General features: G+C 44.2%; 1 protein-coding gene across 1 annotated transcript in view; it reads right to left on the reverse strand.

Annotated features, from left to right (window-relative positions):
• Positions 1-27331, reverse strand: part of LOC142243873 (uncharacterized) — a 227639-nt gene that overhangs the window by 54226 nt on the left and 146082 nt on the right. The window contains exons 16-21 of the mRNA XM_075316076.1: positions 26816-26869; positions 23000-23053; positions 22385-22429; positions 16358-16411; positions 2493-2546; positions 64-117 (exon numbers count right to left, since the gene is read on the reverse strand). Of these exons, the coding sequence (XP_075172191.1) occupies positions 64-117; positions 2493-2546; positions 16358-16411; positions 22385-22429; positions 23000-23053; positions 26816-26869 (315 nt within the window). The remainder of the gene's footprint in view (positions 1-63; positions 118-2492; positions 2547-16357; positions 16412-22384; positions 22430-22999; positions 23054-26815; positions 26870-27331) is intronic.

Genomic DNA, 27331 nt, shown 5'->3' on the forward strand with positions numbered 1-27331 from the left:
CCAACAATTTTCACACATGAAGATGGGAATAACCCTTTAAGGTAGTTCTAACTGTAAACTTACTTTTATTCCAGGTGGTCCTTGTGGTCCTGGAGGTCCATTGTCACCTTGTATACCCTACCAAACAGAAAAGAAAAAGTTTAAAAATTAAAAAAAATAAGAATTTCGAAGTAATAGTGATTAAATCGCACCAATCACCAGGATTTTCGTACATATCAGCTAAAGCCAGTGCTATACTGGCACTATCAGGCTGATTCTATACATACCTGTAGTGGTAAGCTCGGATGTTTAGGTTTTCAAATCCAAGAAAGTAAAGTTTATAAAATGAGCTGCTTATTGAGTGACAGCAGCTGAGGATCAGATAATATATTCATAGTTATCCCCTCCCCTGTTAGAATTAGCATAAGTATTATACAAACGATTTACTTTGTCTCTTGCAGGACCTGTGTGAGGTCATACTCATGTGCCCAGAAGAGGCAGGGCTTCAGCCACTAAGCTGAATACCAGGTCACATAGGTATAACCTCGCACAGGTCCTGCAAGACAAAGTGAATCGTTTGTATAATACTTATGCTAGTTCTAACAGGGGAGGGGATAACTATGAATATATTATCTGATCCTCAGCTGCTGTCACTGAAGAAGCTGATGATTTTATAAACTTTACTTTTTTGGATTTCAAAACCTATACATCCGAGCTGACCACTGCAGGTACCGTGTTTCCCCGAAAATAAGACCTCCCCCAAACATAAGACTTCCCAGGAGTTTTCAGGGAAGCTTTAATATAAGACATCCCCTGAAAATAAGACCTACCCGTGGTCAATAAAGAAGTGTTTTGCAGTGGTGAAAGAGTTAAAGACACTGCAGGACACTTCATTATAGATGGCACCTCCAGAAGAGAGAAGACAGAAGAAAGAAGACCCCCGATCATACTCACTAGATGCCGACCGGGAGCAGGTGAGCGCATCAAGGTCCTGCAGCGGAACACACACACACACACACACATACATATATATCAGATCGCATCCACACACTCACAACATCCAGCGATATCGCTTGCTTCTCGGCGGCGATACTGTGCGTGCAGTGATCTTCCAGGACCTGCCGAGGACCACATGGCCGGAATCATGTGGTATCTCCGGATGTTGTGAGTGTGTGAGCGCGTATGTGCAATATCGTGAGTGTGTGTGAGTGTGTGTGAATGTATACGATCGGATCTGTGAGTGTCGGCAGGAGGCAGAGGAGCATGGCGTGCAGCACAGCTGCTGGGCCCGCCCACAGGAGGGCACAGCAGGGAGAGGTGGGGTGTGTGTGTGTGTGTGTGAATGTATGCGATCGGATCTGTGAGTGTCGGCAGGAGGCAGAGGAGCATGGCGTGCAACACAGCTGCTGGGATCGCCCACAGGAGGGCACAGGGAGGAGTGGGGTGTGTGTGTGTGTGTGTGTGTATGCGATCGGATCTGTGAGTGTCGGCAGGAGGCAGAGGAGCATGGCGTGCAGCACAAATGCAGGGACCGCCCACAGGAGGGCACAGGGAGAAGTGGGGTGTGTGTGTGTGTATGCGATCGGATCTGTGAGTGTCGGCAGGAGGCAGAGGAGCATGGCGTGCAGCACAAATGCAGGGACCGCCCACAGGAGGGCACAGGGAGAAGTGGGGTGTGTGTGTGTGTATGCGATCGGATCTGTGAGTGTCGGCAGGAGGCAGAGGAGCATGGCGTGCAGCACAAATGCAGGGACCGCCCACAGGAGGGCACAGGGAGAAGTGGGGTTTGTGTGTGTGTGTATGCGATCGGATCTGTGAGTGTCGGCAGGAGGCAGAGGAGCATGGCATGCAGCACAGCTGCTGGGACCACCCACAGGAGGGCACAGGAAGAAGTGGGGTGTGTGTGTGTGTGTATGCGATCGGATCTGTGAGTGTCGGCAGGAGGCAGAGGAGTATGGCGTGCAGCACAAATGCAGGGACTGCCCACAGGAGGGCACTGGGAGAAGTGGGGTGTGTGTGTTTGTGTTTATGTGTGCTGTCTGATGTGTGACTGTTCTGATGTGTGAGTGTCGACCAGACGCAGGGGAGCACAGCTGCAGGGAGATCACAGCTGCAGGGAGATCACAGGGAGATGTGTGTGAGTGTGTGATCTGATGTCGGCCAGACGCAGGGGAGGCATGCAGCGTACCTGCTGGGAGATCACAGGAGGATCTGGGAGCCACACAGACACCCTGGGCTGGTAAGTATGACGATCCTGGGATGGGGGGGTCTGCTTTATGTGGGGGGTAAACTTACCTCTAACCATGTCTCCTCGAGAATAAGACACCCCTTGAAAATAAGACCTAGCGCTTTTTTAAGGGCAAAAAAAAATATAAGACAGTGTCTTATTTTCGGGGAAACATGGTATGTATAGAATCAGCCTGATAGCGCCAGTATAGCACTGACTTTCGGTTATATACAAAAATACTGGTGATTGGTTCCCTTTAAATAAAATCAAACATGCAGTTTTGTACTTTTGCCCCTTGAGTGCCTTCTGCTCCTGGAAGTCCACGGGGTCCATTTTCACCCTACAATGAATAAAGGCAGTTTTAAAAAAATAAAAATGATTAAGTGGCAAATAAATATGATGGGATTATTGGTTCGTAAAGGTGGTGACTTTCATTGAAATGAAAGAAGGGTGCATATGTGCCTGATAAACTTTATTTTTTAAATTGTAAAATAATAGAAGTGATAATTAAAGAGGTTTTTCCATGAACAAAGTACATTTTAATCAACAGATCTTCGAATAATAATAAGTTCCACAATTGAATGTGTTAAACACAGGTATACAAAATTTGGGTTTATGAAAATTGTTAAATCTAGCAACTAATTCTTATGTTTTCTTATACTGTGATTTAAAAAAAAACTTTTATTTTTAACCAGCATATATGGATTCTGCACAAAACGCACATGAAATTACGCACAGGCGAGATAAACGAGAGAGATCTTTATTGTAGCCCAAAATGTACACAATATTTTCTATATATATATATATATATATATATATATATATATATATATATATATACAGTACAGACCAAACGTTTGGACACACCTTCTCATTCAAAGAGTTTTCTTTATTTTCATGACTCTAAAAATTGTAGATTCACATTGAAGGCATCAAAACTATGACTTAAAACATGTGGAATGAAATACTTAAAAAAGTGTGAAACCACTGAAAATATGTCTTATATTCTAGGTTCTTCAAAGTAGCCGCCTTTTGCTTTGATTACTGCTTTGCACACTCTTGGCATTCTCTTGATGAGCTTCAAAAAGTAGTCACCGGAAATGGACTTCCAACAGTCTTGAAGGAGTTCCCAGAGATGCTTAGCACTTGTTCGTCCTTTTGCCTTCACTCTGCAGTCCAGCACACCCCAAGCCATCTCGATTGGGTTCAGGTCTGCTGACTGTGGAGGCCAGGTCAGCTAGCGTAGCACCCCTTCACTCTCCTTCTTAGTCAAATAGCCCTTACACAGCCTGGAGGTGTGTTTGGGGTCATTGTCCTGTTGAAAAATAAATGATGGTCCAACTAAACCCAAACCGGATGGAATAGCATGCTGCTGCAAGATGCTGTGGTAGCCATACTGGTTTAGTATGCCTTCAATTTTGACTAAATCCCCAACAGTGTAACCAGCAAAGCTCCCCCACACCATCACACCTCCTCCTCCATGCTTCACGGTGGGAACCAGCCATGTAGAGTCCATCCGTTCACCTTTTCTACAAAGACACGTTGGTTGGATCCAAAGATCTCAAATTTGGACTCATCAGACCAAAGCACAGATTTACACTGTTCTAATGTCCATTCCTTGTGTTCTTTAGCCCAAACAAGTCTCTTCTGCTTGTTGCCTGTCCTTAGCAGTGGTTTCCTAGCAGCTATTTTACCATGAAGGCCTGCTGCACAAGGTCTCCTCTTAATAGTTATTCTAGAGATGAGAAGGTGTGTCCAAACTTTTGGTCTGTACTATATATATATATATATATATATATATATATATACACATACATACACACACATACACACTTATTGAACATTCATTCTGCAAATTGATTGGAAATTAATTCTTGCACCCTTTTCTTTTCTGTTTAAAACTTCTCTTGATCCCTTTTCTCTTATAGGAGGCCTGCGGATCTTCCCTGTGAATCATCCAGCAGTTGTCCTTCATCATGTTCATGTTCCATCTACCTTGGTTTTGTTGTTCCATCTACTTCATATCCTGATGAAATCTTTCTCGTTGCTCTTCGCTAACAGCACCGAAGTTTTTAGGAAAGTTGGCCTAATGGAAATGTAAAAATGCAACTTCAAATTCATCAGACTATCCAATGATTTCCCTCAACAGCCTCATTTTTGTTTCAAACACGTCATCCTTCATGAGTTTCCAAACATTCGGACCCAGAAAAATGCTTTCCTTCAGTCTTTCTTTGCACAGTCCCTCAAACTTAGTACACAGGTACTTAAACGTCTCTCCTTGGTTCAGTAGAGCTTTCACAAACTGCTTCATCAGTCCAAGCTAAATGTGGAGTGGTGGTAGGAGAACTTTAATTAAATCAACTAAACTTTCCACAATAATGTTCTTGGGTCCAAGTTGCAAAGATGTTCTCTTTGGCCAACCTTTTTGGTTCCAGTAATGAGTCATCCTATTTCAACTGTCCCATTCACACAAAAAGCATGTGTACTTTTTGTACCCTCCTTGCTGCCCAGTGAGCAAAGAGAGAACTTTCAGGTCACCACATATTGACCATCCTTATCCTCATAGTTATGGTTCTTGAGAATAAAGTCTAAATTCTCATAGCTTTCCTTCTAGTGCACAGAATGCCCTACAGGCACTGAAACATATTTTATGTCATTGTGCAGTAGAACGGCTTTCAAACTTTTTGGTGGGTGAATTTAATAAAGCGACTCCACTTGCTCACATTTGACTTTTTTGAAACCCAGGAACATCACTGTAATACTCTAGAGCACCATTTTGAGACAAGTATGGGAGGAATTACTTTTCCCTTCTTCTGTACAATGAAAAACAGGTTTCAGGAGCTCTTTTCCATTAGTCTAGAGCATAAAAATTTGCAGAATGTTTAGGTAGGTCTAAGTTTCCGACTAAATAATTTAATTTGAACTGTGAAAAATAGCTGTGGCTTGTTGGGACTTGCGTAAAAGTCAGTGTATGTTAAAAAACTGTACCTGATGGAATTTTTTCAATATTTTTTAGAGTTCAGGAATTGAAAGTATCTAAAAATCACCTCTTAATATTCAAACAATTTTACCATTGCTCGTCTGTGTAATATTCCTTTGCTGAGATAATCTTATATATGTGTACCTGCTGTGTACTGTGTAACGGCCGTGTCTGACCGTACAGGGACATGGTCTGATCATACCACAGCTTTGTTACTGTGCGGTAATACATTGTTTAAAACAAGCAGGGAAATGTGTGCCTAACCTCGCAGAATCTGCTGTGATCCCATGCTGTAATACGAGGGGCTGCTAATAAAGGGTGCTTTACACGCTGCGACATCGCTAACAATATATCGCTGGGGTCACATCGTTAGTGACGCACATCCGGCACCGTTAGCGACATCGCAGCATGTGACACCAAGGAGCGACGATCAACGAGCAAAAAAACGTGAAAAATCGTCGCTCCTTTTCAAAATATCATTGCTGCTGCAGGTACGATGTTGTTCGTCGTTCCTGCGGCAGCACACAACGCTACGTGTGACACCGCAGGAACGACGAACATCTCCTTCCCTGCATCCATCGGCAATGAGGAAGGAAGGAGGTGGGCGGCATGTTCCGGCCGCTCATCTCCGCCCCTCCTCTGCTATTTGACAGCTGCCGTGTGACGTCGCTGTGACGCCGCACGAACCGCCCCCTTAGAAAGGAGGCGGATCGCCGGCCAGAGCCTCGTCGCAGGGAAGGTAAGTCTGTGTGACGGGTGTTAGGGATGTTGTACGCCACGTACAGCGATTTGCCCGTGACGCACAACCGACGGGGGTGGGTACGCTCGCTGGCAATATCGGTACCAATATCGCAGCGTGTAAAGTACCCTTAAGTCTTTGGCTTTACCCAGAAAGAAACTAGATAGGATGATGAAACTTTACATTTATTCCACAAACTTTCCACTGAGGTCATCAAACTTCTTACATCGGTATTCCAAGTTCTGAAAGCCTAGAAAAAAGAAGGATTTTGATTGTGCCTCAAGCCAGGCATCTGTAGAAGCCATAGCATCAGAACTGGTGTGAAATTTAGTACCCTTGAGGTGTTTCGTCAGGTTGGAAGCAGATGATAGTCACAGGGAGATAGATCTGGTGCCGTGGTCACTTGTGCAGTGTGAGTGGAGGCGTTGTCTGGCAGGAACAAAATTCCTTTGGACAGCTTGCCGCGCCTTTTGGCCTTCAGAGCTGCCTTCAATTAGTCCAAAAGTTAATTGTTATATCTTGCATTGATGGTGGAACCCTTTTGAAGGTATTCCACTAGCTGCACGCCCTCCTTATGCCAGAACACAGACGCCATTACCTTAGTGGCTGATTTTTGCACCTTGAACTTCTTTGGACAAGGAGAACAACTGTGCCTCCTCTCTTTTGACTGCTCCTTGTTTTCAGGGTCATATAAATAAATCCAGGTCTCACCCATAGTGACCAGTCCATCAAGGAAGTTCTTATCAGTCTGGAAATGCTGACAAATGGATCGGGAAGTTTGCACTCACATGCTTCTCTGATCTGTTGTCAAACATTTGGTGACCCACTTTGCAGATAGCGTCCTCATGTCCAAATGTGCATGGATAATGACACAAACCAGCTCACAGAAAATCGCCATGATTTCTGCTATTGCTTTAGCTGAAGTTCGTCGATTCTCCAGTATGAGGTTGTGCACAGCATCGACGATCTCCAGAACAACAACCACTCTCTGTCGTCCAAGACGTTCCTCATCATTGGTGCTGAGGTGGCCCATTTTAAATTTGGCGACCCAGTTCTTAACTGGGGAATGAATATAAAGGGCATTAATCCCCCAATGTCTGCGACATATCACCATGAATATCCTTCACGGACTTTCCTTCCAGAAACAAGAATTTTATCACTCCTCTGCTCTCAGTTGCTGTGAATATCGCATTATACTCCGTCATTTTGTTTTCCCGCATGTGTAGAACACTGTTTCCATAAGCAACAAACACATAATTTTGAAAACATACACCACATGAAAGCCTTATTGTATGTGTCTATAATAATATATGTGTCTATAATAATATAACATTCATCACCATAGAAACAAAAAAAGATCACAAAACCAAAGACTTATCAGCAGCGCCTCGTATCTGTATACTATTTTGTGTCCTCCCCTTCCCAGGAGACTTGGTATGATCCAACCACGTCCCTGTCCAGTCAGAGACGGCCATTACACAGTACGTACCAGGGATACATTTATAAGATTCTCAGCACAAGAACATTTTTTTTTACACATCCAATTGTGGAAATTATTATTATTCCAAGATCTATTGATTAAAATGTACTTTGTTTGTGGAAAAACCCCTTTAAGTAAAAACAGCTACAAATCTGTAGCAATATATATTAAGCTCTATTTATCCAGTTCCAAGGGTTGTTTTTTCCGGCATAAACATTTGACTGCTTTGTCAAACAGTTGCCACCGCAGCCAGGCTTGGCTTCCATACCCAGATTTTTATCATTTTCTTCCTCATCTTTAGATTAAGTTCTCATGCTGAGTTTTTGGTGAGGTTTTGACACTGTCTATTTCCACTGCACAAGAAAAATCAGCGTCTTACAGATCCAACACCGTGAATGGGATTTATAGAAATCTCATGCAAACTGTGCTTTATTTTTACGCTGCGTAATCTGACCAGCGTTGCATTTTTTAAATTTGCAACATATCAATTTCTCTTATGGGTATGCTATGTTTTATATGCAGATTTTCTTCATAGAATTGCATTAGATTTGGAAAATCTGCAAGAGAAAATCACATACTCATTTTAATGCATTTCTGTTGTGGAAATGCTCTAGAAACGCATGTAATCTGCACTGTAATCATTAAAGTTTTATTAAAATCAAATTCCAGGAAAATTGAAAACCAAAGCAGCTTAAAGAAGTTGTCCAGTTACCAAAACTGATTTTTTTTTTCTGATAAATCTTGCTAATATGTGCCTCTCCACACATCTATCATGTTTTTTTCAGCTATATTACCTTTTATTGTGTTCTAGCAGCACATCCTCATTGCTGGCTCCAGCTCTGATGGGGTTAATATCTCTTCTGACTTCCTGGGTTCAGTTCCTACAACTCCCATAATTCTTTGTGGCTCTAGGGCTGTGCCTAAATTATCTAACACACCCACTGTGTCTAACACACCCACTCTGCTCTCCACCCAAAGCCTCCTCCCTGCCTCTTACCTGTGGATGCACTGAGAGCAATCACACAGAGACAGCAGCAGCTCTGCACAACCAGGGGAAGAAAGCGTCTATCTCCTGCTTGTTCTCATATAGTTCATAGTCTGTGTGTGCCTGTGTGTGTGCCTGTGTGTGTGTGTGTGTGTATACAGTGTGTGGTATGTGTGGTGTGTTGTGTGTATATACAGTGTGTGGTAGGTGTGGTGTGTTGTGTGTATATACAGTGTGTGGTGTGTATGTTGTGTGTATATACAGTGTGTGTTGTGTGTATATACAGTGTGTGGTGTGTGTGTGTTGTGTGTATATACAGTGTGTGGTGTGTGTGTTGTGTGTATGTACAGTGTGTGTGTGTGTGTGTACAGAGATTATGATTATTAGCCGGCGCAACATGTGAAAAAAATAATTGGGGAAAAAACCTAGTCTGTGTGTCGTCCGTATCAGTCGTGTGGCATGCATTTTGCAGGCTACTTTCACATCAGCGTTTTTTTGCCTGTAGGCAAACCACCGCAAACCGCATATGACTGGGTCCTGTGGATTAAATGTGCAGCGCATGCAACCGTTATTTTACCGTATCCTTCTGCAGCGGGACACAAAATTTATCGGCCGGCACTGGAGTCAGCTGACTCCTGATCTCACAGCCCGCACACGCTGCAATAGCTGCAGGTGGGCTCATTCACATGACCGTTCCGTTTGTCCTGGTCAGTTCCTGTTTTTTTTGCAGACCCACAGACAGGACCATCTTTTCAATGTCTTTTGTGTAGGATCGGATGGCACACGGTAGCACCTCCATGTGCATCCGATACTACAAAAAAAACCACATCGGATGCCGTATGTCCGCTCCGTTATTATGGAACATGTCCTATTGTGTTCCTTAATAATGAACCGTGACTCAATACAAGTCAATGGGCCCGCAAAATTCCCGGAAGCAACACGGAAGCACTTCTGTGTGCCTTCCGTTGGGTGCCCGTGCAGTCTGTGTCCCGCTCCAGCCCCAGCCCCGTGGCTGCCCGCACAGCAGTGTCAGCAGCTGCCCGCACTGCAGTGTCAGCAGCCGCGGGGATGACAAGCGCTACCGTCAGGAGGTTAGTAAGTTCATTATCTGCGGTGATGAAGTCCTGTACTCCTGACGTCAGCGGTCGTCACTGCCTTCTATGCCCGCCGCTTGTTACATCACCTCTCGCTGTCGACCCGAGACTGTGACTAGTGGTGATGTCACGGGCCGCTCGCCGTACTTGGTTTGTGAAGGCGGCGGTCATTGAACTCAGTGACAGCGCTACTGTCAGGAGTTCAGCGACCATCGCAGGTAATATACCTCGCTAACCTCCTGACAGCAGCACTCGTCGTGCCCTGCAGTGACCTGGGCTGACCTATTAATGTTAGCTCAGGTCACTGCACGGCTCTCCCAGCCAATAGGGAACATTCTGTTCTTCATTGACTGGGACATTAACTATGGTATGGATCGTCGTGGGACCCCTTGGATTACACCAGACCTGGATTTGTTTTGCTTTTTAATAAATTGGAGAAAGAGGGAATGTATTGGGGAGTGTTTTTTCAAATAAAAGTTTGTTTGTTGTCTATTTTTTTTTTATTACTGACTGGGTTGGTGATGTCGGGTATCTGATACACGCCTGACATCACTAACCCCAGGGCTTGATGCCAGGTGACATTACACATCTGGTATCAACCCCATATATTATGCCGTTTGCCACCGCACCAGGGCAACGGGATGAGCTGGGGCGAAGCACCAGGATTGGCGCATCTAATGGATGCGCCACTTCTGGGGCGGCTGCAGCCTGCTATTTTTAGGCTGGGGAGTGTCCAATAACGGTGGACCTCCCTAGTTTGAGAATACCAGACCACAGCTGTCCGCTTTACCTTGGCTGGTGATCCAATTTGGGGGGGGACTCCGTGTTTTTTGTTTTAAATTATTTATTTAATTTAAAATAATAGCGTGGGGTGCCCTCTGTTTTGGATGAAGCCAAGGTGAAGTTGCCAGGTGTGGTTTGCAGGCTGCAGCCGTTTGCTTTACCCTAGCTGGCTACAAAAGATAGGGGGACCGCATGTCATTTTTTTTTATTATTTATTTATTTTTTTGGCTAAATACAAGGCTAAGCACTTTAGTGCCACATGAAAATGAAAGTCACAAAATGTGCCAGCTTAGAATATGCAGGGAGGTGGGACATTATATATGTCTTTCTCATCTATCTATCTATCTATGCCTCTATTCATTCATTCATTCATTCATTCATTCATCCCTCTATTGCTCTCTCTATATCTATCTATCCATCTCTATATCTACTCATCTATTTATCTTTCTTGCTGCTTCAGCTTTTTGCAGTACGCAAAAAAAACGGAAGGCACACGGATGTCACACGGATGTCACACGGATGCATCCGTGAAAAAAAAGGACAATTTTTTGCGGCCCGCAAAAACGGAACGGTCATGTGAATGTAGCCTTAACAGCAGTCACATGTGACCATGTGCGGGCTGTGTGTACAGGAGTTGAGCTGAGTTCAGATCAGCTGACTCAAGTGTCAGCCGATTAGGCTGGGGCCACACGGGGATTACTGCGATCCCCTCGCATTGCACTCGGCTCACGCTCAGTACAGCAGAGAGTGTCATGCGTGTGTCCCTGCGACTGAGGTCCGACTGTGCGAGCAGACCTCAGCTGCGGGGGGTGGTCCGGCACTCACGAGGGGTGGGAGGGATTTTTCTCCCTCTCTCGTCCGTAGTCGGCTATTGCGATTCTCGCTCTGCACTTGCGGTACACCGATGTACCGCAAGTGCAGTGCAATTTTTCTCTCACCCCATACACTTCAATGGGTAAAAGAGGAAGAGTCTTGCATTACAATTACAGCATGCTGCGATTGTTTTCTCGGTCCAATTAGGGCTGAGAAAATAATTGCTCATGTGTGCTGACACACAGGCTAATATTGGTCCGAATGGAATGCAATGTTTTATTGCACTTATCTTGCACTGTTTTTCTCGCCGTGTGGCTTAGACCTTACCTGTTCTGTGTCCCCCTGCATCCATCGCAGCGTGTGCGGGCTGGAGTTCAGCTGAGTTCAGATCAGCTGACTCCAGTGCTAAACTAAACTCAGGTGACCTCACAGCTACACGCTGCGATGGATGCAGGGGGACACAGAACAAGTAATCGTCCGACACTGGAGTCACCTGATTACTTGTTCTGCTGGCGCTGTGGTCAGGAGTAGGGATGAATGAGCAGTAAAATGCTCTGGTGCTCGATAGGCGAAGCCCATGTCGATTTTTTATTTTTTTTTTTAAAATTCATTAAAAATAAAAAAAATTAAAAAAAAAAAATCACATAACCCTAGGGTTAGGGGTAAAAAAAAAAAGTGTGGGCTCCCGCTGCATTTTCTATTGCTGAGGGTAACCCAAGCAGCTTCTGGCTGCTAACCTCCGCTGCTTGGTGTTACCTTCACTGGCAATGGAAAATCCAGGGAAGCTTTTTTTATATATATATATATATATATATATATATATATATATATATAAAGGTTTTTGCCTAAAAACTGTTTTAAAAAAATTACGTGGGCTTCGCCATATTTTTTGTACGCTAGCCAGGTACAGCAGGCAGGTACGGGCTGCCCCCAACCCCCAGCTGCCTATTTGTACCCGGCTGGGAACCAAAAATATAGGGAAACCCGTATTTTTTAATTATTTCACTTATTTCATGAAATAATTAAAAAACAAATGACGTGGGCTTCGCCATATTTTTGTGTCCAGCCAGGTACAACTAGGCAGCTGGGGATTGTAATCCGCAGCACAGGTTAGCCCGAGGTTTCTGGGCTCCTCTGCTGCGAATTGCAGTCCACAGCCACCCCAGAAAATGGCGCTTTCATAAAAGCGCCATCATCTGGCGCTGTATCCAACTCTTCCAGTGGCCCTGGTGGCAGGTGGCACGCTGGGTAATAAGGGGTTAATGCCAGCTATGTTTTACCAGCTGGTATAAAGCCCGAGATTCTTAATGTCAGGCCAAGTTTGACCCGGCCATTAAGAATCTCCAATAAAGGGTTAAAAAAAAAAGACATCACACAGAGAAAAATACTTTATTAGAAATAAATACACATACACAGTAGGAACTCCATGTTTATTACTCCCTCTCACCCCCTCCATGATCGAGAGATTTGTGTACTGACCATGCCAGGAGAGAGCAAGGAAAAAGAGAGAGAGCGAGGGAAAAGAGAGAGAGCGAGGGAAAAGAGGAGGGGAAGAAGAGAGAGGGGTGAGAGAAGAGAGAGGGAAAAGTGAGAGAGAGCGAGAGGGAAAAGAGAGAGCGAGAGGGAAAAGAGAGAGAGAGCAAGAGGGAAAAGAGAGAGAGCAAGAGGGAAAAGAGAGAGTGAGAGGGAAAAGAGAGTGAGAGCGAGAGGGAAAAGAGAGAGAGCAGGAAAAGAGAGGGAAAAGAGAGAGAGAGGGAAAATAGAGAGAGAGAGGGGGAGGGAAAAGAGAGGGGGAGGGAAAAGAGAGAGGGAGGGAAAAAGAGAGAGAGAGGGAAAAGAGAGAGAGAGGGAGGGAAAAGAGAGAGAGAGGGAGGGAAAAGTGAGAGAGAGGGAGGGAAAAGAGAGAGAGAGGGAGGGAAAAGAGAGAGAGAGGGAGGGAAAAGAAAGAGAGAGGGATAAGAGGGGGGCGAGGAGAGAGGGATAAGAGGGGGCAGAGAAGAGTGGGAAGAGGGGAGGGGGAGAAAAGAGGGGTGGGAGAAGAGAGTGGGGTGGGAGAAGAGAGTGGGGGGAGAGAAGAGAGGGGGGAAAGAAGAGAGAGGGGGGGGAAAGGTGCTCTGTCACCAACTTGCTCCACTCTGTGACTTGTGGTGCAGGTGACAGAGTGGAGACAGTTGGTCCCATGCAGCAGGACAGGTGACAGAGCAGAACGGTGACATGCTCTGCTCTGACACTTGCGGTGCTGCATGTCACCATCCTGTCAGTGTCTTGCTGCATCCTGTAGTGCTGGTGGGAGGAGCGCACATGATCACACTGCCCGACACCGCCCGTTCTCCTGACATTGCAGCAGAGCGGGCGGGTGGAGAGTGTGATCAGATACTTCGTGACAGGGGGGATTTCAGCTGAAGAACCCCCCCTGTACTCCACACAGGCGCCCCGTGCCTCACCATCTGCCGGACGCCACCGCTCCACACTGTGCCATCCTCCGAATCCTCCCCTCAATGCTGGGCTGTGACGGCGGTAGTCACCGCCCACAGCCCAGTCAATCAGTGTGAGTGGCGCCAGCATCCTGTGACGTACCCGTCTAGTTTGAGAGCCCGGAATTGACGGGACGTAAGAGGATACTAGCGGCCGCAGCACCAGGGGGTCATGTGACCGGCACTGAGCGTGCAGTATAGCGCCGCTTAGTGCCAGAACTGGAAATAGAAGCCAATGGAGAAAAGACCTATAATGGTAAGTAGAACTCATAGAGAAAATAAAAAAATGGGTGAACCACCCCTTTAATTTAACCCATGACACACCAAAAAAGAGACAGAAACCGCAACGCGTAAAATGCAATAAAAATGCAAGTAATTTAATTTAATTTACATAAAAGGTGCAGAAATGCTGCAGAAAATTTGCAACATCAAAAACTCACCAAAAACTCATCTTGGGAACATGGTGTAAAGCCTGCTTTACATGTTGCAATTTCGCATACGATATCGTATGCGATTTGCAACGCCCCCATCGTATGTGTGGCACGTTCAATTTGTTGAATGTGCCGCACAAACGATTAACCCCCGTCACACATACTTGCCTTCCATACGACCTCGATGTGGGCGGCGAACGTCCACTTCCTGGAGTGGGAGGGACGTTCGGCGTCACATCGACGTCACGCGGCAGCCGGCCAATAGAAGTGGAGGGGCGGAGCTGAGCGGGACGTAAACATCCCGCCCACCTCCTTCCTTCCGCATTACCGGCCGGGAGCCGCAGGACGTAGGTAAGATCTGTTCATCGTTCCCGGGGTGTCACACACTACCCCGGGTATGATGAACAATCTGACGTACAATTCATGAGGAATGTACGACGTGCGTGCGATGAACGTTTTACTGTTCAATCGCAATCGCACGTAGCAGTTACACACTACAATGTACCTTACAATGCCGGATGTGCGTCACTTACGACGTGACCCCGACGACACATTGCAAGATACATTGTAGCGTGTAAAGCGGGCTTTAGAGAGCCATCAGTTGTTTTTCCATTAACATTCCCTTATGACGGGCCTGAATTTAAAACAGTTTGTGGGTTTTAGTTTAGTTTTTATAGCCTTCATATTTTTTGTCACCATATTGAGAGATCTTGAGCTTTTATTTTAACATCTGCTGAGTTGTAAGATTTATTTTTTACAGAATGAATTATTGTTTTGCGTTGTTACTATTTTGAGGTATAGACTATATTTCATAGCTCGTTATTAAATTATTTTGGAGGCAAAAAGAAAAAAAAGCACAAATTTAGATTTTTTTTTATTTTAACATGAAGTAAAGGTGGTGTCACACACAGCGACAGTGACAACGACGTCACTGCTAAGTCACCATTTTCTGTGACGTAGCAGCGACGTCCCGTCGCTGTCTCTGTGTGTGACATCCAGCAACGAGCTGGCCCCTGCTGTGAGGTCGCCGGTCGTTGCTGAATGTCCTGCTTCATTTTTTGCTTGTCGCTCTCCCGCTGTGAAGCACACATCGCTGTGTGTGACAGCGAGTGAGCGACGAACTGAAGTGAGCAGGGAGCACGGAGACGGCTTCTGGCAGCCTGCGGTAAGCTGTAACCAAGGTAAATATCGGGTAACCAAGGGAAGCCCTTTCCTTGGTTACCCGATATTTACATTAGTTACTAACACCGCCCCTCTCAGGCTGCCAGTGCCAGCTCCCTGCTCCCTGCACACGTAGCCAGACTACATATCGGGTAAATAAGCAAAGGTTTGCTTATTAACCCGATGTGTACTCTGGCTAGGAGTGCAGGGAGCCAGCGCTAAGCTATGGTTACCCGATATTTACCTTAGTTACCAAGCGCAGCATCGCTTCCACGCGTCGCTGCTGGCTGGGGTCTGGTCACTGGTCGCTGGTGAGATCTGCCTGTTTGACAGCTCACCAGCGACCATGTAACGATGCAGCAGCGATCCTGATAAGGTCAGGTCGCCCGTCGTGATCGCTGCTGCGTCGCTATGTGTGAAAGGGGCTTAATAGTTTAACGCTAATGATGTTTTTCCATATGAATGTTATCCATGTGTTTCACTATCTTGTGATAAGGCTGCTTTACATGCAACGACATCGCTAGCGATGTTGCTGATGAAAGAACCCGCCCCCGTTGTTTGTGTGTCACGGGCAAATCGCTGCCCGTGGAGCACAACATTGCTAGGACCCGTCACACGTACTTACCTGCCTAGTGACGTCGCTCTGGCCGGCGAACAGCCTCCTTTCTAAGGGGGCGGTTCGTGCGGCGTCACAGCGACGTCACACGGCAGCCGTCCAATAGAAGCGGAGGGGCGGAGAGCAGCCGAAAGAAAGTCACGCCCACCTCATTGCCAGAGGACGCAGGTATGATGTTGTTCCTCGTTCCTGGGGTGTGACACATAGCGATGTGTGCTGCCGCAGGAACGACAAACAACCTGCATCCTGCAACAGCAACGATATTTGGCTATTAAAACGACGTGTCAACGATCAACGATTAGGTGAGTATTTTTGATCGTTAGCGGTTGTTCGTACTTTTCACACGCAACAACGTCGCTAACGAATTTCGTGACCCCAACGACATCTCATTAGCTATTTCGTTGTGTGTGAAGCCCCTTTAGTCTATCAGAGTTAACTAATAATAGAACAGGTGTATTATTAGTTTTGGTAATAAGAGTCCTAACACTATCCTATTTCCATGTATGCTAATATTTCACATTTCCCATTATTTATAAATAAAAAATTGTTACAAAGTTCTAAATCCTAGAAATGCATTTCAGTTTATAACAATTACTTTAAGGCCCGGAGGTCCAGGGGCACCTTTGGGTCCTGGCGTTCCCCTTTCTCCCTGTAAAAATAAATAATGGATTAGATAAGTAATGATATAATTGAAATGAACCTTTTTGTATATTCATAATATATTAACGTCTCTTCCTATTATGTATTACCTGTAAATTTGGAAACAAAAAACATCAAAAGAATAAATTAACCCAGAATTTTTCTTTCTAAAATGCCATAATGTCAGGCTTGAATGGTAACTTTTTGCTGCTTTCCCAAAGGGTCATTGCTTACATGCTTCCTTTGGGGATGTCTTGTTACTCTTCTCTTACTCTGTGACCAAATCCCCCGTGGTAAAGACCATAAAAATGTGAAGAAAAACACAAATAAACTAGAATAATCAGGGGAATAAAAGAGCAGCAAAAATTGGCCCACTTTGACTTGGTGACAGGTCATCTTCACAGGGCTATTCACATTTTAAATATTTAAGACTCTAGAATATGAAGGTGTAGGAATCTGAAAAACTTGATCAGTAGATTGTGTACTTATGTCAATAATGGCCCCTATGTGCAGTTCTGCCTTTGAAGATAAACAAAACTGGAATATGTAGAGTAGATGTAGGAATATAAAGAACTTTATCAATAGATTGCATACTACAGCTAAGGAAATGGCATTAAAGAGGTTCCACACTAATAGGTTAACCCTTTCTTAAATGGTATATAAAATAAAAAATATCCCATACTCGCCTACTGCACTGGTGTCATCAGGGCCGGCGTCAGCACCCGGCAAACCCGGGCAAATGCCGGGGCCCTGGAGAGCCGGGGGGGCCCACTCGGCCTCGTCAGTTCTCCTGTCCCTTGGCCGGGGCCCACTCGCCTTTACAGTTCTGCGGTCCCCGGCCGAGTTCCGGGTACCGCAGTCCTCGGCAGCAATCTGCGGCGCCGTCACTTTAAGGCGCGCAGACATCCTCGTTTGAATTTCATCTGTGGGCGGAGCTACCGCCTTCTCAGTCCCACAGATGAAGGAGGCGAGCTTCTGTCCGGCGCTGTGTGGGCCCCCTCTCCACCGTGACCTAATCGGGTAAGTGCCCTCCCCGCCTCCCCATTATAGGCCCCGGTGAGCTGCTTCTACCCCCTGGATGTATGCCCTGGCCCCTGCCAATGCCCCCACCCGCCGATTCCGCGGGTGTGGGCCCCGCCGACCCGCGGGTGCTGGCCCCGCCGAGCCGCGGGTGTGGGCCCTGCCGAGCCGCGGGTGCTGCCAGTGCCGCGGGTGCTGTACCCGCCGAGCCGCGGGTGTGGGCCCCACAGAGCAGCAGAGTTGTGTGCATTTGTCTGAATGTAGCAGAGTTGTATGTGTTTGTCTGTATGTAGCAGAGTTGTATGTGTTTGTATGTAGCAGAGTTGTATGTGTTTGTATGTAGCAGAGTTGTATGTGTTTGTCTGTATGTAGCAGAGTTGTATGTGTTTGTCTGTATGTAGCAGAGTTGTATGTGTTTGTCTGTATGTAGCAGAGTTGTATGTGTTTGTCTGTATGTAGCAGAGTTGTATGTGTTTGTCTGTATGTAGCAGAGTTGTGTGTTTGTCTGTATGTAGCAGAGTTGTATGTGTTTGTCTGTATGTAGCAGAGTTGTATGTGTTTGTCTGTATGTAGCAGAGTTGTATGTGTTTGTCTGTATGTAGCAGAGTTGTATGTGTTTGTCTGTATGTAGCAGAGTTGTATGTGTTTGTATGTAGCAGAGTTGTATGTGTTTGTCTGTATGTAGCAGAGTTTGTGTGTGTGTTTGTCTGTATGTAGCAGAGCTGTGTTTGTATGTAGCAGAGTTGTATGTGTTTGTCTGTATGTAGCAGAGTTGTGTGTGTGTGTGTCTGTCTGTATGCAGCAGACTTGTGTGTGTGTGTGTCTGTATGCAGCAGACTTGTGTGTGTGTGTGTGTGTGTGTGTCTGTAAGTGTATATGACTGTATATATTTGTCTGTTTATATGTATTTTTGTGAGTTTGTCTTTAAATATGTATATGTTCGTATCGGTGTCTGTGTGTGGATGGGGCCCACTGGGACTCTTCCGCCCGGGGCCCACAAAAACCTGGAGCCGGCCCTGGGTGTCATATCCGCAATGTGAGTGTTAGAGCTTGCGTTACATTGTTATGCTATGTGAGCCATTCTACACTGTTGAGCTGCTGTGGTCTCACTTCCTTTGGACGATCCTTGGATGTCTGAAAGGAACGAGAGTACAGCAGCCCATTAGTGACCACTGATTGGCTGCAGGGCTCACGTAGAATAACAATGTTGCACGATCCTTAGGAGACCCAACGTCGACACCTCTGGAAGGTGAGTATAGGGTATTTCAATTTACAAGATAGATAATATAATCAAGAAAGGGTTGTCCACGTAGTGGACAACTCCATTTAATGGCTGACAGGCGTTGTTCGACCTACGAAGATGAGAATGCCCCTTTACAAAAATTACTATTTGTAGTGTATAAGCATGGAGAATTTTAAGTTTTAAATTTTTAAGAGTAAATTTTATACCAAGGACAACAGGTATTCATCAAATCTTTAGCATACTATGACATTTTTGTTATTGTCTTCTCTGCTTGCGTGCAGTGAAATTTATCCTTATTGTCTTTATCCTACCTATTAGGTCTCCTCTAGTGATGAACGAGTACTAAAAAGCTCGGGTGCTCGAGGCTCGGGCCGAGCATCCCAAGATACTCGTGTACTCGGTCCGAGCACCGAGCCCAATGTTATCCTATGGGAGACCCGAGTATTTTTATGAAATGACCCCCGGCAGCATGTAGAAACCCTAAAAATGTCACAAAAGTCTCAGAAGAGTGCTCAAATGACATGGCAACAGCATGGGGAAGACCCCTTGAAGCATTTATCACTCAAAAGTCACAGCTGTGAACAATTTTGTCCGAGTTTTACGCCATTTTTACGGACTCACCAGAAAACCTTCCAAAATGACACCAAAATGAATTTTCATGGCGGAAATGTTAAGGGCACATACCCAATAGTGAGATAGAGCTGGTGTATGTTACTTTTTGAGATTAATACATGAAAGATTTTACGTAAAACATTGTGTGGCACTCCGATGTCTAAAACGCACGTTTTGTGCTTTTTACTAGCGATGTCGGTCATTTTTTTTTTCATTCTATCTCCCGTCGGTCGGTCTCGCTCTGTCTGTCTCTCTCTGTCTTGACTGTCCCCCTCTCACAGTCTGTCGGTCATTTTCCCCCCTCTCTCTTACTTACCGTTCCCCGATCACTGCCGCGGCGCTGCACAGCTGTTCACTAAACTCCGGCGGCTTTTCCTCTTTTGAAAAAGCCGGCCGCTCATTAAACAATCTCATATTCCCTGCTTTCCTGGTTTTCGGCCCCTATGATTGGTTGCAGTGAGACACGCCCCCACGCTGAGTGACAGGTGTCTCACTGCACCCAAACACAGCAGCCGGTGTGTGTGTGTATACTGTGCAGTGAAATAAATAATTAAATAATTAAAAAAAACGGCGTGCGGTCCCCCCAATTTTAATACCAGCCAGATAAAGCCATACGGCTGAAGGCTGGTATTCTCAGGATGGGGAGCTCCACGTTATGGGGAGCCCCCCAGCCTAACAATATCAGTCAGCAGCCGCCCAGAATTGCCGCATACATTATATGCGACAGTTCTGGGACTGTACCCGGCTCTTCCCGATTTACCCTAGTGCGTTGGCAAATCGGGGTAATAAGGAGTTAATGGCAGCCCATAGCTGCCACTAAATCCTAGATTAATCATGTCAGGCGTCTCCCCGAGATTCCTTCCATGATTAATCTGTAAATTACAGTTAAAAAACACACACACCCGAAAAATCCTTTATTAGAAATAAAAAACACTAACAAAGTCCCTCATCACCAATTTATTAACCCCGACAAACCCTCCATGTCCAGCGTAATCCACGGACCTCCAGCGTCGCGTCCAGCTGTGCTGCATGAAGGTGACAGGAGCAGCAGAAGACACCGCCGCTCCGGTCAGCTTCACACAGCAACTGAGGTGAGTATAGCGATCAGCTGAGCTGTCACTGAGGTTACCTGGATGCAGCGGTGGATGCAGCGGTGGCCGCGGGTAACCTCAGTGACAGCTCAGCTGATCGCGCTACTCACCGCCGCTCCGGTCAGCTCCATGCAGCAACTGAGGTGAGTATCGCGAACAGCTGAGCTGTCACTGAGATTAATCGCGGCACCGCTGGATCCAGCGGTGGCCGTGAGTTACCTGACTGACAGCAGCTGATCGCGCTACTCACCTCAGTTGCTGTGTGAAGCTGACAGAAGCGGCGGTGTTTTCTGCAGCTCCTGTCACCTGAATGTAGCAGAGCTGGACGTGACGCTGGAGGACTGTGGAGTACGCCGGACATGGAGGGTTTGTCGGGGTTAATAAATTGGTGATGAGGGACTTTGTTATTGTTTTTTATTTCTAATAAAGGATTTTTCGGGTGTGTGTGTTTTTTAACTGTAATTTACAGATTAATCATGGAAGAATCTCGGGGAGACGCCTGACATGATTAATCTAGGATTTAGTGGCAGCTATGGGCTGCCATTAACTCCTTATTACCCTGATTTGCCAACGCACTAGGGTAAATCGGGAAGAGACGGGTACAGTCCCAGAACTGTCGCATCTAATGTATGCGGCAATTCTGGGCGGCTGCTGACTGATATTGTTAGGGTGGGGGGCTCCCCATAACGTGGGGCTCACCATCCTGAGAATACCAGCCTTCAGCTGTATGGCTTTATCTGGCTGGTATTAAAATTGGGGGGACCGCACGCCGTTTTTTTTAATTATTTATTTATTTATTTTACTGCACAGTATAGACACGCCCACCGGCTGCTGTGATTGGGTGCAGTGAGACACCTGTCACTCAGCGTGGGGGCGTGTCTCACTGCAACCAATCATAGGCGCCTGTGGGCTTGGAAAGCAGGGAATATGAGATGGCTGTGTGCAGAGCACAGCGCGCCCGCCGGTATAAAGGCTCGGTCACGCTGTGCAGGCCGGCCAATCACTGCAATTCCACAACTAACAGGGCTGTGGCATTGCAGTGGTCTGCCAGCCAATCCCTGCATGAGGGCTGGCTCTCAAAAGAGCGCCAACATGCAGGGATGAAGACCACGAGTACAGCACGAGTATCGCGAAATTACTCGGTACCCGCCGAGTAGCCCGAGTACAGTGATACTCGTGCGAGTACCGAGTAGTAACAAGCATACTCGCTCATCACTAGTCTCCTCCACTGTGTTATGTTTAGTAACCACAGATGAATCTTTTGAAGTTCAAACTTGCCAGTTTTGTCAAATATTTCTAAAAAAAAACCCTTTTCAATTTGCAGCAAATCTATCTTTTGAAAATCACAAGTATGGCAAAACCTCCAATTACCCTATAAAAACATTTGTGTAACTCTGACATCTGCTAGGACTGTGTTCACACTTTTCAAGCTCTTTATCGCTAACATAGTCTTTGTAATATCAAAAGATATAAAAGTGATCTCAATAAATATGGCTATGGGTAAACAGATGGTAGCTGTTTTTCATTGCTGTCCTGTTACATAGTATTTCCAAAATGTATTGATTGTTAAAGATGTATCTTCTTATTGCTTTTACTATGCTGTAAACTGGGAAGTTATGTCGCTATATAGATTCACTACAACACAGCTGCTGCATTCCCTATCTCTGCTTTTATACAGCCTATGATAGTCCCTCCTGATTGGCTGGGTTCCACCACTGCAATGTGTAAAATGCTGGTAAATGGCATTTTTGGGTGATTCTCGCCAGTCGACCCACAAATTGTTTCAATTTGATGGGTTCAGCAAATTTCCTAAAATTCAACACAAATTCAGTTTGCATAGAATGATTTCCTTATCTTTGGTAGTAACTAAATAACTTGTGCATCAGCTTTAAAGCACAAATATTTGAGGATTTTTTGGTGGCAGGAGAATTAATTGCATAATTTAAGGCACCCAAAAAAACCGTCTGTAGGTAGGCAGAAAATAAGTTTGTAGACTATAGTGATCATATACAATTACCATTAATCCTGTTGGACCAGGAAGGCCAGGAGTGCCACGAAAACCCTAGAAAATACACATTTATAATGTTACTCAAAGGATCTTACAATTTAATGTTTATTAGTTTTAGGCTAGGGCTACACGGCGACATGTGTTGCGTAATACTAAAATCACAGTTTTATACTGTGACAATGCATCAAATGATTTTTTATGGTGATACAATACGACTTGCATCCTATGGTGACTGTGACAAAGAGTTGCACATTTTTTCACAGGTTGCATCTTCTGCCACTAGTGACAAGTTGAATATAGTTCACTGGTCATAGATTTGGTTGCAATTTTGCAGTTTGTTTTTTTTCTACAAATTACAGCTCTAAAATAGTCACACAAGAGGAAGTCACAGACACATTGCACAGGTGTTTCTGGTGACGTGAATTGCCTGAGAATTGCCGTTGTGCAACATCTGTCACCATATAGTCCCAGAGTTTAGAGTTAATGATAAATAATAAAAGTATAAAGTAATAGTATTGGTTGAATGGTAGAGTCTAGGTAAGTATAAATGACTTTTCCTTCTTTTAAAGGGCTTTCATTCGTGGTAATACATTAAATTTAATATCTCATGTGGTATTTTCTTACCGGTAATCCTGGACGTCCATCTGTCCCAGGCTGACCTGGCTGACCGTTATCTCCCTACAAATAATAACATGAAGAGTTACCAAACTAATATTCCCACCACGTTAAATCCTTGCTTTACCACATACAGTGGATATAAAAAGTCTACACACCTCTGTTAATATGCCAGGTTTTTATCATGTAAAAAAACAAGAATAATTTCTGAACTCTTTTCCGTCTTAATTGTAGCCTGTAATATTAACAATTCATTTGAAAAATAAACTAATTTTCTTTTTCCACTCAAAAATATTTCAAAGAACTAAAGTAGTATTTTTCCACAAAATATGAACAAATATGAACAAATTAATACTTTGTTGAAGTATCTTTCACTTTATGACAACAATCAGTAGTTTTGGGTAGGAGTCTTCAATTTATGACAACAATCCGTCTTTTTGGGTAGGAGTCTATCCGCATGACACATGTAGAATTGGCAATCTTTGCCCACTTTTCCTGGCACTAATGTTCCAAATCTCTCAGTTTGCAAGGGCATCTCCTGTGTACAGCGTCCTCTTCAGATCAATTAGATTCAGGTCTTTGCTCTCGCTGGGTTATTACAAAACACTTATGTTCTTCTGGCAAAACCATTCTTTTGTTTATTTGGAGGTATGCTGAGGGTTATCGTGGCACTGAAATTTTCTCTTCAGCTGTTTAGCTGAGGTATGAAGGTTTTGATATAAAATTGACTATTATTTGAAGTTGTTTATAATTCCCTCCACCTTGACTAAAGCCCCAGTTTCATGTACCAAAAAAACAGTCCCAAAGCATAATGCTGTCTCTACCATGTTGCACTGTTGGTATGGTGATCTTCTGGTGAAACGCAGTGATGACTTTGTGCCAAATGTACCTTTTGGAATTATAGCCAAAAATTTCAACCATAGTCACTTCATGCAATAAAATATTTTCCCATATGCTTTTGGCAGACTTGATGTAGATTTTGGCAAAATGTAGCACGGGACTGGACGTTTTTCTTTGTATGAAAAAACTTCCATCTTGCACTCTACCTCACAGACCGACAAATGAAGAATGCAGGAGATTGTTGTCACCAGCAAAACCAAAACTTGCAATAATTTTCTGCAGCTCCTTTAATGTTGTTATAGGCTTCATAGGCCAATTTTCTTCTTGTCTTTTCATCAATTTTTTAGCAATGGTAATGTCACTGCTGTGCAAAATTTAAGCCACTTCTTGATGACCATTGTCATAGTGTTCCATTGTATATATAATGTCTTAGAAATATCTTGAACCCTTCTCCTGACTAATAACTTTTAATAATGAGATCCCTTTACTGCGTTGTAAGCTTTTTTCTGACCATTACTTTTTCAGCAAAGTACAACTAAGAAAATGTCACGAATATCCTACTAAAACAGATAAAACTTTCTTTGGAGTTAATAGGAATCACTTTAAATGATGACAGCTGTGTACCGACTGCTATTTCCCGTGTTTAAATGTGATTGGCTAATTCTGAATACAACCACATCCCCAATACTAAGAGAGTGTTCACACTTATGCAAACACATTATTGTAGTTTTGTTATTTCCCCCTCAAAATTATGTCAATTTGTTTTATGGGTCACATTAAGGGGGTTGCCTGAGACTTTAACATTGATGTTCAAAGGACAAAACAAATACTCTACTTGCCTATAAAGTCTCTCCCAGATCCAAGATAGGATTCTTTCCTAAATTGTGCACCTTAGGGCTCTTTTCCACCTGCGATATTCATGTGCTAGTGCAATCCGATAAAAAATCGTATTGCACTCGCACCAATGTTAATCAATGAGGCAGTTTCCTCTTTCCTGTTATTTCTCGATATGAATCGTGCTCTCGGGGCAATCGCAGCATGTTGCGCTTTGCAGCGAGTCATGGATCACGCACCCCCATGCGAGCCTATGGGAGTGTGTGAAACATCGCACTACACTCGCATGTTATGTGACTGCAGTGTGGTGCACGCAGAGACAGGCCAGGGAGGAGACGGGGAGAAAGTGTTTCCTACATCTTCTCCGCAACTGTTGCACAGTTGCATGACCCTTGGCTGACACCCGCAGCAGAAGGTCATTAGCATATCGCTTCTGATGCGCTCACATCGGAAGCGGTACGCAAGTGGAAAAGAGCTCTTAGAAGAAGTCTTGACCCAGGACCTTAATCTCATCATGAATTAATTTTATCATTTCTATTCGCTATTGTATATGTATAATCTGTCTGACCCTTTCCCAAAATCATTTGCGGATAGCGTCTTAATTTCTAGGTCATACTTTCTTGGACCTCTAGTATGGGGACCTAATAGAATTGTCCATCCCATTAGATGAGGTTCCCAAATAGGTCATATCTTCGAAGTCAACAAGACATGACAGATTGCCTTGTCAATGCTATAAAATAATTACTCCTGTTTTAGCTCTCTCAACAAGTCTCATGCTTCAAACATTTGTGCACTGTTGGGCAATTGGGGATCTTCGTTAATTTATAAATCATTAATGTAATACCCATGCCCAATAAAGCTCACTCTAATCCAGAAAATTACCTAACCATTTCATTAATTGTTTTCTTAATCCTTACCAAAATATTGGACACTCGCTTGAATAGTTCATATATCTAAATATATTTATCCAGATAAAGTAAGAATTTATAACTCTTAGACGAGCTGTAGATAATATTGGCCAAGTGTTTAATGTCATATCTCTTCTGAAGTTCGGATGGGGTTACGTTAGACGGTATGTTATTAGGTATGGATCTGCCTCTAAAATAGATTGCTGGTAGGACTCCTAAAGAAGAATCTACTGTACATGTCTTCAAGGCACACTATATACATTTTATTAGAAAACTTGGAAATTAAAGAACAACCGTTGTTTTAATATTTATTTCATATATCAATAGTACACATAGATATAAGCATTTTTGTAATATAACTTTTCAAACAAGTCTGCTTCTTTTGCCTGCTGGACTGATCTTTTACTCTCAAATCATCGGAGAAATCTATATTCAGTGAAAACAAATTTTCCCATTACTGAGATAGGCGATGAAAGTCGAGGCTCACAAAGATCTACAGAGAGTTGAGGAGCTAGAAGAAGGCACGTATATTCTGTTGCCAGTTCTCCCAAAACAAGAATTTCAATTCTCCATGGAACTTTATGAGCACCAACTGTCATCTATCTCACTACTGGAAAAATCTGTATTTACTGAGTACAGATGTTACTTGTGAATTAAGAATATTGGGACTGGTGTATACACAACACATAGGAGACACATCTTTACACAATAGGTACTATCACATAGGAGACACTAGGACTGGTGTACATACCTCACAAAGGATATACAGGCTGTTCTGTTATATTCTTTACATAGGAGACACTGCAACTGATTCCTCACTTGTAGGGTTGGGAGCGTAGGGTGCTAAATCTGCCACTGGCCAGCGTCACGGCTTAATCATTTTTTGCATGCAGTTCAGCGAATGCTGGTAGTTAATAAAGGGTTGGTGGCCGGCAAAACGGGGCCAGGGCCCAAGTACTTTGGTAACTAGGAATTTACCCAGGGGCTGGAAAAAATTACATTGCAGGCTATAGACGACGTGTGGGACAGAAGGTCCCCAACCCTGCTTTAAAGTTTTACAAAACAGTTTGTATGTATTTTTTTTTTCACTTTCTATTTGCTTAGTGTTTCTTAATCTGTACCCCCCTGTTCTCATGGAAATATGTCCCTAAGGTAAGTTCCTGATTCTTTAACATTCCCCTCTATAGACAAGTACCAGTATGTCATATGTTTTAAAAAATGTATATGAAATTGAATCACTCACCTTTAACCCTACGAGGCCAGGAGCACCATTTCTTCCAGGTAATCCAGGTTCACCCTAAAACCAGAATTAGATTCCTGACATAATGGTGTCAAGCATGTCTGGCATCAACCAGGTGAGGAGTACAAAGACAAGTGTCTTGCCTACAGTCAAGCATGGTTGTTGAAGTGTCAAGATTTGGGGCTGCATGACTGCTGCCGGCTGTGGGGAGATACAGTTCTATATTATACTATATTAACAGAACTGACTTTGGGCCAAATGACATTTTTCATAATTGATGATGTGATCTGTGTGTACATTTTATAACTAATTTCTGAATATTTTCTGCTATACTTAAAGTAAACTCAAGATTAAAGGGTTCATTCTTTAATGGGTAAAATTGCAATATACTTGTAAAAACAAGCAACTTTTCAATTTACTTTTCTAATTTACTGCTTGCTAGCTAGGCTACCTGCCACCGCTGAGATAAATCTTTGGCAGATCTGTGGTTGCAGTGAAATCATGGACATATTGTTGTTG

This window comes from Anomaloglossus baeobatrachus, chromosome 6 (genome assembly GCF_048569485.1).
Source record: "Anomaloglossus baeobatrachus isolate aAnoBae1 chromosome 6, aAnoBae1.hap1, whole genome shotgun sequence".
Classification (NCBI taxonomy): Eukaryota; Metazoa; Chordata; class Amphibia; order Anura; family Aromobatidae; genus Anomaloglossus; species Anomaloglossus baeobatrachus.